This window comes from Betta splendens, chromosome 22, assembly GCF_900634795.4.
Source record: "Betta splendens chromosome 22, fBetSpl5.4, whole genome shotgun sequence".
NCBI lineage: Eukaryota > Metazoa > Chordata > Actinopteri > Anabantiformes > Osphronemidae > Betta > Betta splendens.
Genome location: NC_040900.2, coordinates 16,593,111 through 16,612,785, shown reverse-complemented (window position 1 = coordinate 16,612,785; position 19,675 = coordinate 16,593,111). Strand labels below are relative to the sequence as shown.

The 19,675-nt window shown below is 39.6% G+C and overlaps 1 protein-coding gene across 14 annotated transcripts in view; it reads right to left on the bottom strand.

The window, feature by feature from the left end:
* Positions 1 to 8,162: 8,162 nt before the first annotated feature.
* The window catches only part of ccdc88c (coiled-coil domain containing 88C), a 55,431-nt gene continuing 43,918 nt past the window's right edge, over positions 8,163 to 19,675 (bottom strand). For 3 of the 14 annotated variants that reach the window (XM_029138372.3, XM_029138376.3, XM_029138373.3), the window contains 5 exons: positions 18,865 to 18,954; positions 18,420 to 18,497; positions 18,220 to 18,324; positions 11,333 to 11,562; positions 8,163 to 11,072 (listed from right to left, as the gene is read on the bottom strand). In XM_029138372.3, the coding sequence (XP_028994205.3) occupies positions 10,320 to 11,072; positions 11,333 to 11,562; positions 18,220 to 18,324; positions 18,420 to 18,497; positions 18,865 to 18,954 (1,256 nt within the window). In that variant the 3' untranslated portion in view covers positions 8,163 to 10,319. Of the gene's footprint in view, positions 11,073 to 11,332; positions 11,563 to 15,374; positions 16,568 to 18,219; positions 18,325 to 18,419; positions 18,498 to 18,864; positions 18,955 to 19,675 lie in introns of those variants that run through there. The other 11 variants (XM_029138374.3, XM_029138377.3, XM_055505396.1 and 8 more) reach the window with 11 other exon arrangements.

The window sequence follows — 19,675 nt, the reverse complement described above, 5'->3', positions numbered from 1 at the left end:
TCCGCCACCGCCACGGCCGTTCGCCTGGGGTGAGTCCCCTCCTGCCACGACGATGGCGAAGCCTCTGCCGTCGTCGTCCGCCGCAACCCTGGGATCCCCAGAGCATCTCCGTCGGGAGTGGACTCTCCTGCCACCCCCCTCGTGAGGAACTCCTGGACTCTGTTCTCCCTGTCATGGACTTTCGGTTTCGGTTCTGTGGACTCTTGTGTTGACCCTCCCCCAGTCCTCCCTCCGCCCACCCTGCTTGTTTGCCTTGCGGGAGAGGGATTCGGTCCCTCCTCCTGAGACCACCCTCCGCCCACCCTGGTTTGGGGAGGGGGGCTTCCGTGGGCGCCGTGGAAGACGCCCTAGGGGGAGGGGTACTGTCAGGTTCTGGTTCTGTTCTCGGTTTTATTTTGTAGGACTCTGTTCATCAGCCTTATATTCATGTTTTGGGTTTCCATTTCCTGTTTTATTTTGGTAGTCTCCCGGTTTCTGTTTTTGTTCTAGCTTCACTTCCGGTTTACGTCACGTCACAGCTGTTCCTGCTTCACCCGATCATTGTACACACCTGCAGTTCATCAGTAATCACTCACCTTGCATTTAAGCACCCCTTCTCACACCAGTACTCTGCCAGATCGTTGTTTACTGATTCCTGACTCTCACGTTCCCGCAGCTCCTTACCGACCCTGTAAGTCTTCGTTCCGTTATTGACCACTGCCTGTTTTATGACCTGTCTAAGCCTGCCGATTTGGATTCTGAGACCTGAGCCTTATCCCGTATTGACACCTGCCTGTTATCGGACCCGAGAAGCTATTTGCCTTGTGTGCTGAAAGACTGTTAACCTGTGTATGACCTAGACTGCCTTTTGACTTCGTTTCTGGAATAAACCCACCTTTTTCACCATCTGCATCGTGTCCTGGCGCTGTGCATTTGGGTCCTTTATATGCCGTTACTGACAAGCACAGTTGCAAATGTCGAGGTTTAAACTAGTTTTCTTCTGGCCCGAAAAGCTCAACAACCATGTTTTAGTGTTTTTGCATTGGTTTCCACCTGAACAGCCTCTAATGGTCATATTCTGATGCCAGAATACTGTCAAACAGCTCAATGCACCATAAAAGCACAGTTGCAAATGTCAAGGTTTAAACTACTTTTCTTATGGCCCGAAAAGCTCAAAAACGATGTTTTAGTGTTTAGGCATTGGTTTCTAACATTACAGCTTAAGATGGTCATGTTCTGATACCAGGCAACTTTAAAACAGCTCAATACACCATAAAAGCACAGTTGCAAATCCCTTGGTGTAAAATAGTGTTCTTATGATCTAAATAGCCCAACAACGATGTTTTAGTGTTTCTGCATTGGTTTCCACCTGAACAGCCTCTAATGGTCTTGTTCTGATGCCAGAATACTGTCAAACAGCTCAATGTATCCTAAATGTACAGTTGCATATGTCTTGGTTTAAACTAGTGTTCTTATGACCTGAAAAGCTGAAAAACGATGTTTTAGTGTTTATGCATTAGTTTCTAACATTACAGCTTTAGATGGTCATGTTCTGATACCAGGTAACTTTAAAACAGCTCAATACACCATAAAAGCACAGTTGCAAATGCCTTGGTTTAAACTAGTGTTCTTATGACCTGAAAAGGTCAAAACCGATGTTTTAGTGTTAATGCAATGGTTTCATTCAGAACAGCTTCTACTGGTCATGTGTTGATGCCAGGCTACTTTAAAACAGCTCAGTACACCATAAAAGCACAGTTGAAAATGTCGAGGTTTAAACTAGTTTTTTTCTGGCCTGAAAAGCTCAACAACGATGTTTTAGTGTTTTTGCATTGGTTTCCACCTGAACAGCCTCTAATGGTCTTGTTCTGATGCCAGAATACTGTCAAACAGCTCAATGCATCCTAAAAGCACAGTTGCAAATGCCTTGGTTTAAACTACTGTTTTTATGATGTGAAAAGCTCAACAATGATATTTTAGTGTTTCTGCATTGGTTTCCACCTGAACAGCCTCTACTGGTCATGTGTTGATGCCAGGCTACTTTAAAACAGCTCAATACACCATAAAAGCACAGTTGCAATTCCCTTGGTGTAAACTAGTGTTCTTGTGATCTAAATAGCCCAACAACGATGTTTTAGTGTTTCTGCATTGGTTTCCACCTGAACAGCCTCTAATGGTCTTGTTCTGATGCCAGAATACTGTCAAACAGCTCAATGTATCCTAAATGTGCAGTTGCATATGTCTTGGTTTAAACTAGTGTTCTTATGATCTGAAAAGCTCAAAAACGATGTTTTAGTGTTTATGCATTGGTTTCATTCAGAACAGCCTCTACTGTTCATGTGTTGATGCCAGGCAACTTTAAAACAGCTCAATACAGCATAAAAGCACAGTTGCAAATGCCTTTGTTTAAACTAGTGTTCTTATGATCTGAAAAGCTCAACAACGATGTTTTAGTGTTTTTGCCCTGGTTTCCACCAAAACAGCCTCTAATGGTCATGTTCTGATGCCAGAATACTGTCAAACAGCTCAAGGCATCCCAAATGTACAGTTGCAAATGTCTTGGTTTAAACTAGTATTCCTATGATCTGGAAAGCTTAAAAACGATGTTTTAGTGTTTATGCATTGGTTTCATTCAGAACAGCTTCTACTGGTCATGTTTTGATGCCAGGCTACTATAAAACAGCTCAGTACACCATAAAAGCACAGTTGCATATGTATTGGTTTAAACTAGTGTTCTTATGACCTGAAAAGCTCAAAAACGATGTTTTATTGTTTCTGCATTGGTTTCCACCTGAACACCCTCTAATGGTCATGTTCTGATGCGAAAATACTGTCAAACAGCTCAATGCATCCTAAATGTACAGTTGCATATGTCTTGGTTTAAACTAGTTTTCTTATGGCCTGACAAGCTCAACAACGATGTTTTAGTGTTTATGCATTGGTTTCATTCAGAACAGCCTCTAATGGCCATGTGTTGATGCCAGACTACTTTAAAACAGCTCAGTACACCATAAAAGCACAGTTGCAAATGCCTTGGTTTAAACTAGTGTTCTTATGATCTGAAAAGCTCAAGAACGATGTTTTAGTGTTTATGCATTGGTTTCATTCAGAACAGCCTCTAATGGCCATGTGTTGATGCCAGACTACTTTAAAACAGCTCAGTACACCATAAAAGCACAGTTGCAAATGCCTTGGTTTAAACTAGTGTTCTTATGATCTGAAAAGCTCAAGAACGATGTTTTAGTGTTTATGCATTGGTTTCATTCAGAACAGCCTCTAATGGCCATGTGTTGATGCCAGGCTACTTTAAAACAGCTCAATGCATCCTAAATGTACAGTTGCATATGCCGTGGTTTAAACTAGTGTTCTTATGACCTGAACAGCTCAGAAACAATGTTTTAGTGTTTCTGCATTGGTTTCCATCAGAACAGCCTCTACTGGACATCTTTTGATGCCAGGCAACTTTAAAATAGCTCAATACAGCATAAAAGCACAATTGCAAATGCCGTGGTTTAAACTAGTGTTCTTATGACCTGAACAGCTCAAAAACAATGTTTTAATGTTTCTGCATTGGTTTTTAAGTATACAGTTTGTAATGGTCATGTTCTCATGCCAGGCTACTTTAAAACAGCTCAATGCATCCTAAATGTACAGTTGCATATGCCGTGGTTTAAACTACTGTTCTTATGATCTGAAAAGCTCAAAAATGATGTTTTAGTGTTTATGCATTGGTTTCATTCAGAACAGCCTCTACTGTTCATGTGTTGATGCCAGGCAACTTTAAAACAGCTCAATACAGCATAAAAGCACAGTTGCAAATGCCTTTGTTTAAACTAGTGTTCTTATGATCTGAAAAGCTCAACAACGATGTTTTAGTGTTTTTGCCCTGGTTTCCACCAGAACAGCCTCTAATGGTCATGTTCTGATGCCAGAATACTGTCAAACAGCTCAAGGCATCCCAAATGTACAGTTGCAAATGTCTTGGTTAAAACTAGTGTTCCTATGATCTGGAAAGCTTAAAAACGATGTTTTAGTGTTTATGCATTGGTTTCATTCAGAACAGCTTCTACTGGTCATGTTTTGATGCCAGGCTACTATAAAACAGCTCAGTACACCATAAAAGCACAGTTGCATATGTATTGGTTTAAACTAGTGTTCTTATGACCTGAAAAGCTCAAAAAAGATGTTTTATTGTTTCTGCATTGGTTTCCACCTGAACACCCTCTAATGGTCATGTTCTGATGCGAGAATACTGTCAAACAGCTCAATGCATCCTAAATGTACAGTTGCATATGTCTTGGTTTAAACTAGTTTTCTTATGGCCTGACAAGCTCAACAACGATGTTTTAGTGTTTTTGCATTGGTTTCCACCTGAACAGCCTCTAATGGTCATATTCTGATGCCAGAATACTGTCAAACAGCTCAATGCATTCTAAATGTACAGTTGCATATGTTTTGGTTTAAACTAGTGTTCTTATGATCTGAAAAGCTCAAGAACGATGTTTTAGTGTTTATGCATTGGTTTCATTCAGAACAGCCTCTAATGGCCATGTGTTGATGCCAGACTACTTTAAAACAGCTCAGTACACCATAAAAGCACAGTTGCAAATGCCTTGGTTTAAACTAGTTTTCTTATGGCCTGAAAAGCTCAAAAACGACGTTTTACTGTTTCTGCATTGGTTTTTAAGTATACAGTTTGTTCTCATGCCAGGGTACTTTAAAACAGCTCAATGCATCCTAAATGTACAGTTGCATATGCCGTGGTTTAAACTAGTGTTCTTATGACCTGAACAGCTCAAAAACAATGTTTTAGTGTTTCTGCATTGGTTTCCATCAGAACAGCCTCTACTGGACATCTTTTGATGCCAGGCAACTTTAAAACAGCTCAATACACCATAAAAGCACAGTTGCAAATGCCGTGGTTTAAACTAGTTTTCTTATGGCCTGAAAAGCTCAAAAACGATGTTTTACTGTTTCTGCATTGGTTTTTAAGTATACAGTTTGTAATGGTCATGTTCTCATGCCAGGCTACTTTAAAACAGCTCAATGCATCCTAAATGTACAGTTGCATATGCCGTGGTTTAAACTAGTGTTCTTATGACCTGAACAGCTCAAAAACAATGTTTTACTGTTTCTGCATTGGTTTCCATCAGAACAGCCTCTACTGGACATCTTTTGATGCCAGGCAACTTTAAATTAGCTCAATACACCATAAAAGCACAGTTGCAAATGCCTTGGTTTAAACTAGTGTTCTTATAATCTGAAAACCTCAACAACAATGTTTTAGTGTTTCTGCATTGGTTTCCACCTAAACCCCCTCTAATGGTCATGTTCTGATGCGAGAATACTGTCAAACAGCTAAGTGCATCCTAAATGTACAGTTGCATATGTCTTGGTTTAAACTAGTGTTCTTATGATCTGATAAGCTCAAATACAATGTTTTAGTGTTTCCTTTCACTTACCTTTTTTAAACACAGTTATTATGGACGTTCATATAAAGTCTTAACTTGTAGATGATAATTATTCATAAAAATAAATAAATGGTATAAAAATCGCTATGGCATGTCAGAATGACAGGACTCAGGAGATCAATGACTCATTAATGCAGCAACTTGTTTGTTCTACATAGGCTTACTATGCGCGAATAAACGGGTAAAACTATTAAAAAAAACGCTGTATTTTCTTAAATTGTCCCGTGGGCAAAATTATAATAATAACATACAGTGTCTTTCCGGTAACTTAAAGCATTGGTCACAAAGGGATTTGAACTCAGAACAGACATTTCCAAGCCTTCTCCCTCAACCACTACACTGCACATGAAACAACAAGAGTTTACATGAGCCTATATAAGACAACGAACAACAGGGTTTTAACACTAGAACTACTAAGGGACGTACACCTTTACATATACCCCTAACTACAGCTGGGTGTTCACTTGTCCGCCACGCTCCAGCTGGCACCCTGCCAAGAGCCGCTTTTGTTACGTAAAGAGGGCCATCACCGACGCTCTCTGTGGGGTGGGACGCATGGGCTCGCTGACCCTGCTGCTGCCTGCAAGGCAGAGCAGGGTTCCTACTCATGTTCCTATGAGTCTATGAGTGACATCCACTGTTACAATGTTCCACCGCTATGTGCTTGGATTTACAACGTGAAAGGACGAGTGTCATTGTTGCGGTCTCACCGAAGGAAGCAATAAAAAACATTAACAAGACAATAAAACAGTTTTGCTGCTTTGCTTATTTACAAAAAAACTAAATAAAGTTCACACATTATTTCACTGTAACGTTACTAAAAATTGCAGAAAAGACGACAGTACACCGCTCACCCATCTAGTTTTAACAAATGTGCAATTAAAAATATATTATAAACCAAAAAAACGCTTGAAAGCGTTTCGGTTTTATATTCCATTTATTTCGTTATGTCCCCTTTCACCAGTACCACATAATAAGTCATTGCAGAGCTACAGCCATGTTTCACCAGCCGCTTTCGGCAGTGAGTCATAGACGGACGTTGTTCTGCCCGCTTTCATGTAGACACGGAACTCTTCACAGTTTTGTCAAACGTAATTTCGTTATTCATATACAACAACATGCAAATGCTAAAAATTACTGAAAAGATGACAGTACACCCATCTAGTTTGGGTGAACTGAAAACGCTTGAAAGCGTTTCCGTTTTATATTCCGTTTATTTGGTTATTACTCCTTTCACCTGTACCACATAAAGTCATTGCAGAGCTACAGCTATGTTCCTACAAAGTTAACCAGCTGTTTATTTCGTTATTTCCTCTTTCATGTCCGTCTGGTGAATGAAAGTGGGCGTGGCCATCCACGTCCCAGAGCGGTGACACTGGGGGATGGGGAACGTGCATCAACACGCAGGACAAAGATCTGCGTTTCTCTGCTGCTACAGCCTCGGCTGCGTTGGGTTGTTAGTGTCCCTTTCACCTCTACCATTTGAAATGTGTTCCTTCGAAGTTGATCAGCTGCTTTTAGAATCAGAATCGTTTTTATTCACCGGGTTTATTTTTATTTACAAAATATAAACAGAAAACGCTTGAAACGTTTCCGTTTTATATTCCATTTATTTAATTATTTTTATTTACAAAAAAATCCCATACGCTTTGCACTGTAACGTCACTAAGAATTAGGAAAAAAGACAGTACACCCATCTAGTTTTAACAAATGTGCAATAAAAAATTTAAACAGAAAACGCTTGAAAGCGTTTCTGTTTTATATTTCCGTTTATTTCGTTATTTTCCCTTTCACCTGTACCACATAAAGTCATTGCAGAGCTACAGCCATGTTCCCAAGAGGTTCACCAGCCGCTTTCAGCGTGACACACGCATGGACGTTGTTCTGCCCGCTTTCATGTAGACACAAAACTCATCAAAGTAAAAGAGCTCAGAGCAGCATTTGCAATTACATGTATATTAATAACGAAATAAACGGAATGTAAAGTAAAATGCTTTATAGAGTTTGGTGTCTACATGAAAGCGGCTGGTCAACTTTGTCAACATGTGGCTCCAGTAAGTGGGGGAATAACGGCCCAAAGCAACAGGCTGAAAGAGGAGGCTGTGGCAGAGAAACACAGGTCTTTGTCCTGTATGTTGATGCGCCCAGCCCCCACAGTCAGCGCTTACCTTTGCTACGGGACTGATAGCCCCGCCCACTTTTATTTATCAGACAGATATGAAAGTGGGGATAACGAAATAAACGGGATGTAATGTAAAACGCTTTCAAGAATTTTGTCTACATCAAAGCGGGCAAATCACATGTGAACGTTTTAATTTTTTTGTAAATAAAAATAATGTTTGCCCTGTTCAAACCTGGGGAATAAAAACGATTCTGATAGCAGCTCAAGATCAACTTAGCAGGAACACATTTCATGTGGTAGAGGTGAAAGGGACACTAACAACCCAACGCAGCCGAGGCTGTAGCAGCAGAGAAACGCAGATCTTTGTCCTGCGTGTTGATGAGCGTTTCCCCTTCCCCCAGTGTCCCTGCTCTGTTACGTGGATGGCCACGCCCACTTTCATTCAACAGACGGACATGAAAGAGGGAATAACGAAATAAACATCTGGTTAACTTTGTAGGAACATGGTTGTAGCTCTACAATGACTTTATGTGTTACAGGTGAAAGCAGTAATAACGAAATAAACGGAATATAAAAAACGTTTTCAAGCGTTTTCTGTTTATATTTTTTATTGCACATTTGTTAAAACTTGATGAGTGTACTGTCATCTTTTCTGTAATTTTTGATGACGTTACAGTGCAAACAATATTTGAACTAGTTTTTTTTGTAAATAAACAAAGCTTCGCCACATTTGAGAAGGATCTAAAACTGTCTTATTGTATTATTGATGATGATATCTTATTGCTTCCTTCGGTGAGACCGCAACAATGACACTCGTCCTTTCACGTTGTAAATCCAAGCACATAGCGGTTGAACATTGTAACAGTGGATGTCACTCTTAGACTCATAGGAACTGTGCAGCCTTGCAGACAGGAGCAGGGTCAGCAAGCCCACGCAACCCACCACCTAGAGTGCGTCAGTGATGGCCCTCTTTACCTAACAAAGGCAGCTGTTCACAGATGATTCAGGGTCTCAGCTAGCCGAGCAGATCATTTGACCACCTTCTAGTGGGAATGGGTATATTTAGAAAACCCAGTAGTTCTAGTGTTAAGACTAATAGTGGGAGCCAATCGCCATCTACAGGCCAAAAGGGCGTAGCACACGCTCTTACACGGTGCAAACTCTGTGATACCTGGTTAAATGTGGATGCCAATAGGCTGACACTTTTCATTGCTACCACTGTAAATGTAAAGGACCTTGAGATAACTTTTGTTTTGGCACTATAAAAATAAATCAACTTCAAAACTCAATATGTATAAAAAAAAGAAAAAAACTTTTGGTGTAATAATACAAATCTCTCTCTATAAACTAAACTATAGGGTTTCTAACAGTAGGCAGCACAACACCATAGGTAGCTTCATTTATAAATTGAACCACATTAGCAATTACGTCCAGTTAAAGAAGTCAGTTCCAGCTAGTCTTTTGTTTTCACTTTCACTCTTGTAATGCTGCAGCTTTAGTAAATGATGTAAAATAGTGAAGAGGCAACAGATCACAGAAAATTAACAGGTATAAAGACCTAAACATCCACATCTACAAACAATATTATTAATATAACTATGTGTCATGTATGCAGGATTGTGACTGTCAAAGACTTCGGAAGTAATAACACAAGCAAACCTAAAAACAGGTAAACAGATTAACCACACACATCAACTTACAGTGATTCAAATTACTACATCATCAGCAACTAATATAATTTCGACAATTAGTAATTAGTTGTATTTTTGTAAATTTTTATGCCATGTAAAAATACCAAATACTTTAGTTTGTTGCGAAGAGGTTGGTAATGGAGCCCAGTCAAATATTTAATTTCATAAGCCTAAGTTCATAAGTTCTTCTCATCATCTTGTCATGTATTTACATACATCTATACAGACAAAGGTTTTCAAAAGAACCAATATTATTCATATTGTCATTAACATTGCAAAAGAAATATACCCACATTAACATACAAATCAAATAATTCGACTGTATATGCACAACTTTTCAAACAAACTTTTGTGGTAAACAATTAAGATATAATATCCACATTGCATTGTTATATTTGCAAGCAACCAAGCAAACACAACGCAATGTCTCACACACACACACACACACACACACACACACACACACACACACACACACACACACACACACACACACACACACACACACACACACACACACACACACGTAAAGGTCAAATATTATATTTTGCACCTTTTATTAAATTAAAGAAATTAAATGAAAATTAGATTACTAGTTATTCCTCCCAGCCGTTCCAGTTTGTTTTGTATGTGTTTTTATTAGCCTTCCTGCTATTATTCCACTTATTATTTTATCTGTTACTTTGTTTATTCATATACATATCTCATTACCATCACCATCTCTTAATCTGTTCAGCAGTAAAGAATTTCAGACCATTAATAAATTGCTGTGTTCTGGTTGTTTGCTCTTTATAACTGACATCATCATTTGATCAATACATCCACAATTCATTTTTCAAAGATCCAGTGAAAAAACTACATTTTAGGTTTAGGAAACAAAAGTATATTTTAAATGACTAAGATGAAATGCATATTGCATGTGCCTGTGAGGTTCAGCTTGTCATGATCCATAAGTCATGTGCAGCTAATCCCCTATAGACTTATTAGGTTTTCAAAGCTTCCTGCTTTATTCATTTTATTATTTATCTAACTAATATATATTTTGTAATTGCAGTTTTAAACACAGCCATACTCATACCACACGGTCTGAGGATCATTGTTAGAGTCAGGAGAAGCTGGTGTACTTTTTGGACACTCAATGGAACCACACCTTGCTTGCATGCTTTCTCTCTTTGAGTGAGCGGAGTCACTTAATTGTTCCACTTTTGACACCTCTCCATGTTGAGGAACTTCATCAGCCCATGTGGTGGCTACAGCCCTCACAGGAGTCACCAAAGCGACTTCTCCATGATGATGATAGAAAGAGGAGGCAGAAGGGACATTCTGAGAGGCCACTGCCCTCCCATTTTCTCTCTCTTGCTCTGAGTATCTCTCTGTTCGCAGACTGAGAGAGGATGAATGATGAATCGGTGCAGTTAGAAAGCTGTCATCTTCATGACTGATTGAACCACACAAGTGAGCAGACCGCGGACGTTCTGCTCCTTTCAATTGAATCACATCTGACACGGCAGAAGATCCATCATTTGCACGGAAACAGTTTGGACCATTAGATCGCAACAAATCAGCTGAAGCCAGGCTAAAAGCTCTGTTCAGTGATTGGCTGGTTCTCTTGGTGACGAGCTGGCCTGAGGTTGGGAGCTGACTGACAGGCTGGCGAAGGGATGGTTTCACGCTCTGACCTGGCCTCTGGTTGAATGACAGTACTGTTGGTGTGACATAACTGGTAGGAGTAATATGTAAAGGTGCAGAGGGGGTGGGACATTTGGTGAAGTAGTCTGTCATAATGTCCTCTCTGCTTCCTGTGGATCCCTACACAGAAAGAAAAAGTAGACAAACAGTTATTTTCTGAGAAAAGCAGGAAACCATTTTGAGAACTTTGGCTGTGTTAATGCATACAGTATGGTACATATTTTTGGCAAAACTGTGTTTTTGTTTTATACTTGAATTTGCAAATTACACATATGGAAATATGACATGCTCTCTCAATGAAACTGTGCTTTATTTAGAGGCAATTCACTACATCATGCATATTATTTTTGCTACCTGTCAACATGTTTTGTATCTCTTACCACTGGAGGTGACTGCAAGTTGCTCTCTTGCAGAAACTCCTCCAGCGTCACCATTTCACTTCCTGGTGAAGATGGGCGGGTCTTGGTCATAACACTAGCTCCACACTGTGGTTGGGCCCTCTGAGGTGTGTGGTCGTACAGGAGGGTGGAGCTACATGGCTGACTCTGCTCTGACTGGCTGAGACCCATGACATCATTAGTAGAAAGGCTAGCTGGGTGACCCTGATGATCTGAACATAAAAAGTGAAAACATTATTATTAACAAAGGTTGATTACACAGTGGTTAAGATAAGCTGAATATCATTCACAATATTGTTATTTGAACCTTTATAGATTATTTATTATTGTTATGATTGCTAAACAAAGGACAATGCATAGTTCATTGTTATATTTTTTTTGTTTTAAAATTTTAGTTCGCTGGAAAACCTTCGGCTACAGACACCATTTAAACTCTAAAACAGTCTCCGACATTAAACTTACACCTCTTTTATAGTTTTAAAATGTTGACAGTATCAGTTTTAGTTTTAGATTTCAAGAGACTATAATTAGTGGGAGAGCTGAACAGCTCTCACACACGTTTTTTGTTGTTTTTTATAATGGTCGTCTATGGGAATCATCGTTCAACTTTTTGTCAACTTGCCTCTTTTTGTCAATTCAATTCAATTCAATTCAATTTTATTTATATAGCGCCAAATCACAACAAAGTTATTTCAAGGCACTTTACAAAGTAAGGTTTAAAACCTCACACAACTAAACCCAACAAATCCCACATACAGCAAGCATTTAATTTGACAGCAACAGTGGAGAGGAAAAACTCCCTTTCTAACGAGGAAGAAACCTCCAGCAGAACCAGACTGGATGTGGGCGGCCATCTGCCTCGACCGGTTGGGGTGAGAGGATAGAGAGATAGAAAAGCACAGCAACAGCAACAAGCAACAACAAGCAACAACAGAGCACAGGCAGGATGGTTGGACCAGGGACTGGATGCAGGCAGGATGGTTGGATCCGCAGCTGCCCATCACAGACACCAAACTTTGAGTCCAATGATACCTGTGGGTGAGGACAGAGAGGGAGAAAGAGTGGGGGTGGGGGGGTGGGGGGGGGGGGGGGGGGAGGAGAGAAGCACAACTACTGGACAGAAAGAGACAAGGTTAGTTAAACATGGGACAATGATGGGAGGTTATGGGACAGAGGAGGTAGAAGGAAACAGAGGAGCTCAGTGTATAAATTAAGTCCCCCAGCAGTCTATGTCTATTGCAGCTTAACTAAGAGATGGTTCCTGTGACTAACAATAATTGCCAGTGACCTGAACCATCTCTAACTATAAGCTTTATCAAAAAGGAAGGTTTTAAGCCTAATCTTAAAGGTGGAGAGTGTGTCAGCTTCTCGAACCTGAAGAGGGAGCTGGTTCCAGAGGAGAGGAGCTTGGTAGCTAAAAGCTCTGCCCCCTGTTCTACATTTAAACACTCTAGGAACCGCAAGTAGCCCAGCGCTCTGAGAACGAAGTGTTCTGCTGGGAGCATAAGGAACTATAAGGTCTTTAAGATGAGAAGGAGCTTTATCATTGAGTACTTTGTATGTGAGTAGGAGAATTTTAAATTCTATCCTACATTTTACAGGCAGCCAGTGCAGAGAAGCTAATGTAGGAGAAATGTGATCTCTCTTTCTAAGTCCTGTCAGAACTCTGGCTGCAGCATTTTGAATGAGCTGTAGGTTTTTTAAGGAGCTGTTAGGACATCCTATGAGTAAGGAGTTACAGTAGTCCAGCCTAGAGGTAACAAATGCATGGATCAGTTTCTCTGCATCGCTCTGAGAGAGGATGCTTCTGATTTTAACTATATTTCTAAGGTGGAAGTAGGCGGTTCTGGAGATTTGTTTAATGTATGATGTAAAAGAGAGATCCTGGTCAAACATGACACCAAGGTTCCTCACAGTAGAATCTGAAGCTAATGTTATGCCATCCAGGGTGGCTATCTGACTCAATAGTGTCTCTCTTAGATTTTTAGGCCCAACAATAAGAATCTCGGTTTTATCTGAGTTTAGTTGAAGGAAGTTTTGGGACATCCAGGATTTGATGTCTTTTAAACAACCCTGAATTTTGACTAGTTGATCTGTTTCATTTGGTTCCAAGGACATGTATAGCTGAGTATCATCTGCGTAAAAATGAAAATTAATAGAATGCTTTCTAATAATCTCACCTAGAGGAGACATGTATAAGCTAAACAGAATTGGACCCAGCATAGAACCCTGTGGAACTCCATAGCTAATCCTTGTGCGTGTGGAGAATTTATCATTAACATGAACAAACTGGAATCTGTTCAACAAATAGGATTTAAACCATCCCAATGCTGTTCCATTAATCCCGATTCTATGTTCTAGTGTCTGTAATAGAATATGATGATCAATTGTATCAAATGCAGCACTAAGATCTAACAGGACAAGGACAGAAACTAGACCATTGTCCGAAGCTAATAGAAGATCATTAGTGACTCTAACCAGAGCTGTTTCTGTGCTATGATGTTTTCTAAATCCTGACTGAAAATCTTCATACAGGTTATTCCCACTAAGGTGGTCAGATAATTGTTTAGCCACGATTTTTTCCAGAATCTTGGAAATAAAGGGTAAATTTGAAATGGGCCTATAGTTGGCTAGTTGTCCAGGGTCAAGGGTTGGTTTTTTCAATAGAGGTTTGACCACAGCCACCTTAAAAGCCTGTGGTACATAGCCTAGTTGTAAAGATTGGTTGATTTGATTTAATATGGATGAGCTGATTAAAGGTAGAACTTCTTTGAGTAATCTGGTTGGGATTGGATCTAAAAGACAAGTGGACGACTTGGAAGAGTTGATTATTGAGGTTAACTCCATATGAGTTATGGGGGAGAAGCTGTCTAGGTAAGACAGAGGATTTAATAAATTTAAAGTTAATGGATCTAGACAGTGCTTTCTGTCATTTGGAAGAAGTCGCTGCTGAATGTTTTTTCTAATGATAATAATTTTATTAGTAAAGTAGTTCATAAAGTCATTGCTGCTGAGATTAAGGGGATAGTAGACTCAATACAGCTATGACTCTTTGTCAGCCTGGCTACAGTGCTGAAAAGAAACCTGGGGTTGTTTTTGTTTTCCTCAATTAGGGAGGAATAATATGTTTTTCTAGCAGCACAAAGTGCTTTTTTATATTTCATTAGACTGTCCTTCCATGCAATGCAGTTTACATTTATTTTGTTGGAACGCCACTGTCTTTCTAGTTGTCTAGTCCTTTGCTTTAGACTGCGGATGTCTGAGTTATACCACGGAGCTAACCTCCTCTGATTCACTGTCTTCTTCTTCAGAGGAGCCACTGTGTCTAACATTGTACGTAGAGAAGCTGCAGCATCATCTACAAGACAGTCAACCTGTTCATAAGGATTAAGGTGACTGTTCTCTGTGTATCTGCAAGACATTGAGGCAAAAGATGATGGAATCATCTGCTTGAATCTGGCAACAGCATTGTCAGATAAACATCTGCTATAGTAACATTTCTTTCCAGCTGGTATAGGGTCAGTTGTGCTAAATTCAAAAGTTAATAAGAAATGGTCAGATAACAGAGGGGTTTGGGGAAGAACTATTAAATTATCAATTTCAACTCCATATGTCAGGACAAGATCTAGAGTGTGGTTAAAACGATGAGTGGGTTCATTTACCTGCTGTGTAAAACCAATAGTGTCTATTAAGGAGTTAAAAGCAGTGCTGAGACAGTTGCTGTCAACATCTACATGAATGTTAAAGTCTCCCACTACAATGACTTTATCTGTGCTAAGAACTAAGTCAGATAAGAATTCAGAGAATTCAGTTAAGAACTCTGAATATGGAGCAGGAGGACGGTAAACAATACAAAACACAACTGGTTTCTGAGTTTTAGAGTCTGGGTGAGAAAGGCTCAGAGTGAGGCTCTCAAATGAGTTATAACTATGTTTAGGTTTAGGAGTAATTAATAAATCTGATTTATAAACTGCTGCTACTCCTCCACCTCTACCTGTACTTCTTGGAACATGATAGTTGATGTGACTCATTGGAGTCGACTCATTTAAAGTAACATATTCATCCTGCTGCAGCCAGGTTTCAGTGAGACAGAACAGATCTATGTGATGGTCACTTATCAAGTCATTTATTAAAAAGGATTTAGATGAGAGAGATCTGATATTTAATAAACCACACTTCATTAGCTTACTATTACTTTGTTCCGTAAGAGGAACTGTTTTGATGTTTATTAAATTCTGGTAAGTCACTCCTCTTTGATTTGTTTGTGACTTGTATAGTTTAGGTGGTCGAGAAGCAGACACAGTCTCTATGTGATAACTAAGACTAAGAGTGGGTCGCGGCTGTAGAGAACATGCAGAGAGGCGTGTAAGACTGCGACTCTGCGTCCTGGGCTCCACTCTGAGTTGTCACGGAGTGGGGGGACTAAGCAACATGGCCATGTTACTAGAGAGCAGAGAGGCTCCGTTCAACGTGGGATGGACGCCGTCTCTTCTAATCAGCCCAGGTTTTCCCCAAAAAGTGCTCCAATTAGCCACAAAGCCCACATCGTTTGCAGGACACCACCTAGACAACCAGCGGTGGAGCGATGACAGCCGGCTATACATGTCATCGCTGGTCACATTGGGGAGGGGTCCAGAGAAAACTACGGAGTCCGACATTGTTTTGGCGAACGAACACACCGACTCAATGTTAGTTTTAGTGACTTCCGATTGGCGTAACCGGGCGTCATTAGCTCCTGCGTGTATTACGATCTTAGCGTACTTACGTTTATCCTTAGACAGGAGCTTAAGATAAGACTCAATGTCGCCCGCTCTGGCCCCAGGCAAACACCTAACTATGACCGCTGGATTCTCTAACTTCACGTTTCGGACTATGGAGTCACCAATGATCAGAGTGGGTTTCTCAGCGGGTGTGTCGCTGAGTGGGGAAAATCTGTTTGAAACGTGAAGCGGTTGGTGGTGCACCGTGGGTGCCTGCCTAAAGCTACGTTTCTTACGAGCCGTGACCCAGTCGTTGCCCAGCTGCCTGGGACCTGCCGGGGGACTGGTAGCAGCTAAGCTAGGAGGCTCCGCACCGGCTAAAGGGACCTGGCTAGCTGGCCTGTTTTCTAAAGTGCGAAGCCGAGACTCTAAGTCTAACAACCTCGCCTCCAACCCTGCAACTAGCGTACACCTATTACAGATACCATTACCATCACTAAAGGAGGCGGAGGATAAGCTAAACATAAGACACACCGAGCACCGAACAGAGCGAGAGGGAGAGGAAAAGGGGGAAGCCATAGCAGGAAAGCGTCTGTCATCATCATACTTTGGCGTAGAAACGTCATTTCAACTTCAAAAGCGTCAATCATCTTTCAACGTTCTCCGTGTAAATCAGCGTCCTCGTATCTTCTATACTTTTCAACTTTTAAGCGTTTAAACATTGGGTGTTTGTTGTTAAATTTTCAGCTTTTCCATTAGTGTGTGTTGCATCAGCTAGAGTGCGTGATGTCACAGCTAGAGTGAGAGGATGCGCTTTTTAAAGACAGAACTTCTGACTTTAACTCGTCACTACAGCGACAATTTTTACTCTATCAATGTAATTATTTCACTAAATCGTAGTCATACTTGTCTTCTTTCTAATGATGTGTCTGGCCATACCCTCTGACATATACTTTAGTCGCTATCAACCTTAAAGCGCAGAGAGATCCCGAAATTCTCCCATAGACTCTAATGATAATTTTCGGCAGACGTCTGGAGAAAAAAACAGGAGGAGACATATTTTGAAATTGCGACTGTGGCTACAAACTTTTGTCCTCAAACATAAAATTCACACCATTTGCTCATTGAAGCCTTGGGACCCATAAAATGAAATAATTTTTGTGATAACTATTATGGTTTAGCTGGAATGAGTCTGTACCCACACATGCTTCCTCTGCGTCCTTTCAAAATAAAAGCACCAATGCAATTTATTAGCTTTAACTGCACTGTTTTTGACTCTTAATGGGTAATTATGATTATTCAAAGACTAAATGACAGTTACGCTATTACCCCCACACATTTCCTCTAAATCCTTTCAAAATAAAAGCACCAATTACAATTTATTACCTTTAATGGCAAGGTTGATTAGTTAATGAGACTATTTTAGAGTTCAGTAAATAACCACTCACACTTATTAGGGTGTTTTATTCTGAAAGGGCTTTTAATCTAAATCATTTGCTTTAATAGGGCTACTCTTGCTATTGAATGATAAATTATGACTATCTAATAATTATTTATAGTTTAGTAATCACTCACACACGACCTCTAAATCCTTTTAAAATAAAAGCACGAATGTAATTGTAATAATCAGCTTATTTATGATCGTCAACAATGCACCTTGGTCAACTTTTTAATCTTTGACATCTTTTTACTTTGGTCAACTTTTGAATCATCATCATATTTTTAATCTTGTCTTAGTATGACCATGGTCATCTTTTTAATCATCATCTTTTTAATCGCCATTTTTTGTCATCGTTTTAATCTTTGTCAACGTTTTCTCGTTTACATCGTCCAAACTTTTGGACGTAGTCAACTTTGTGATGTTAGCAGCTTAATCAGCGTTTGGCATCTTTGCGACAGCAGATCAGCTCTCCTACAGAATTTCTCGAGAAATTACTTTTTCTAGTTCTTTAGTTATAATTTCTTTCAGCTATGTTTTAAATATATCTAATTCTTGGGGAATACATTCAGCATTCACTGTTAATTTCCGGGAAATAGTTTTAGTTACATCTAATAAAATATTTAAATATTGACTTTTAATTACAGTTTCTAGCATCTATTTTGTTTAAATAAAGATCAAATAAAGTATTTTAAAAGGACATCTAATGAACAGCACTTTGTTGTTAGTACCTTTATAGTTGACAGGTGAGTTGGAGCTGGAAGTGTTGTAGCTGCATTCTAATACCGGGATGCAAGGTTGACCAAATGTGGAGTCAGATGTGTTTTGTTGAGATACTTCATCAAATAAAAGACATGAAATTTTAAGCACCAAAATTAACAAACTTATGGTGATGTCTAACCAAAGTTTTCTTTTTTACAAGGAGGCCTACCTCTGAGCCTGTGACTGGAGCCTTTTCCCAGTCTGCAGCTTGATGTAGAGTTCACAGCTTTAAAGGCTTGATCTGGAACTAAACAGATGCTGTTTAAATTACTAAACAGATGAACACAAATTATTGCATATAAATTTGATAAAAAGAAACTAGAATAGGTTTCATCATGTATAACCTATATCTTAACATTAACCTCTCACCCTACCTTAAAGCACTTACTTCATCGTACCTTTCTCCATTTATTTTAACATTACCTTCATTATTTTTTGAGCTGTGAGCTGATTGAAGATGAAAAAATAAATGGATTTTCAGTCTTTTAGCATGGTTTGCTAGGTAACCACATTGGAATTCACATAGAAGTAATAGTTATTATAAATAGTTTGTAACAAGTTCTCTTGTAGTGTATTTTCAATAACATAGTTGACACAATTATTATATTAATTACTTTGACCATGTTCATCATCGCCACTGGCACTCTCACCGCTGCTTCCAGGAGTACTGCTGCGATAAAATTCTAGGTTTCTGTCCGTCACATCTGTAGATCATACACGATGAATTAAGAATCACCCTAGACCTTTACACATACTTCGGACTTTGGACTTACAATCAAAGGAAGCACAATGCTGCAATGATGCAAAAACAAAACATTTGGGTGGCGGTTGTTTTTAAAAGTGTAGCAAAGCAGAACATCTAGCTGACCAGAGTGGGAACCCACATACCAACAATTTTTTGTTACAATTTAGCAGTCTCCCCCTTTTGTTCTAGATGTTCTAGGAAAAAAAAGTGAGATGCAATTTGACTTTTGTTTTACCAAATTGTGAACCCCTTACTACATAAATAAGAACCTGGGAGTAAAAATATACTTAGTATACTATATACTAAGTAGTACTTACTGGTACATTGACTGAAAATAACCAGCATTAGAGTGTGAACAAGAAAAAAGTTCAGAAAACAGGCAGCAGACAAACAAGTTGGACACACTAGGTGGCAGACAACAAGTACTGAAAGGCAGATATCCATCACTATTCAGCTCAAGTCATTCATGCTGCGATCACTGAAACACACATGGCTCCAATTAAAAAAGAGAGATAGGACAAAATACTGCTCAAAAACAACAAACAAACAAAAGGATATAGCAAAGCTGATGTGCTGTGTACACAAACGGATACATAAATTATGTCAAACACACTACTTACTAGCAGTATTGGTGGACTCGCCATGGAAACCTCTTTGTGTTTTGAATGTATGAAAGAAAG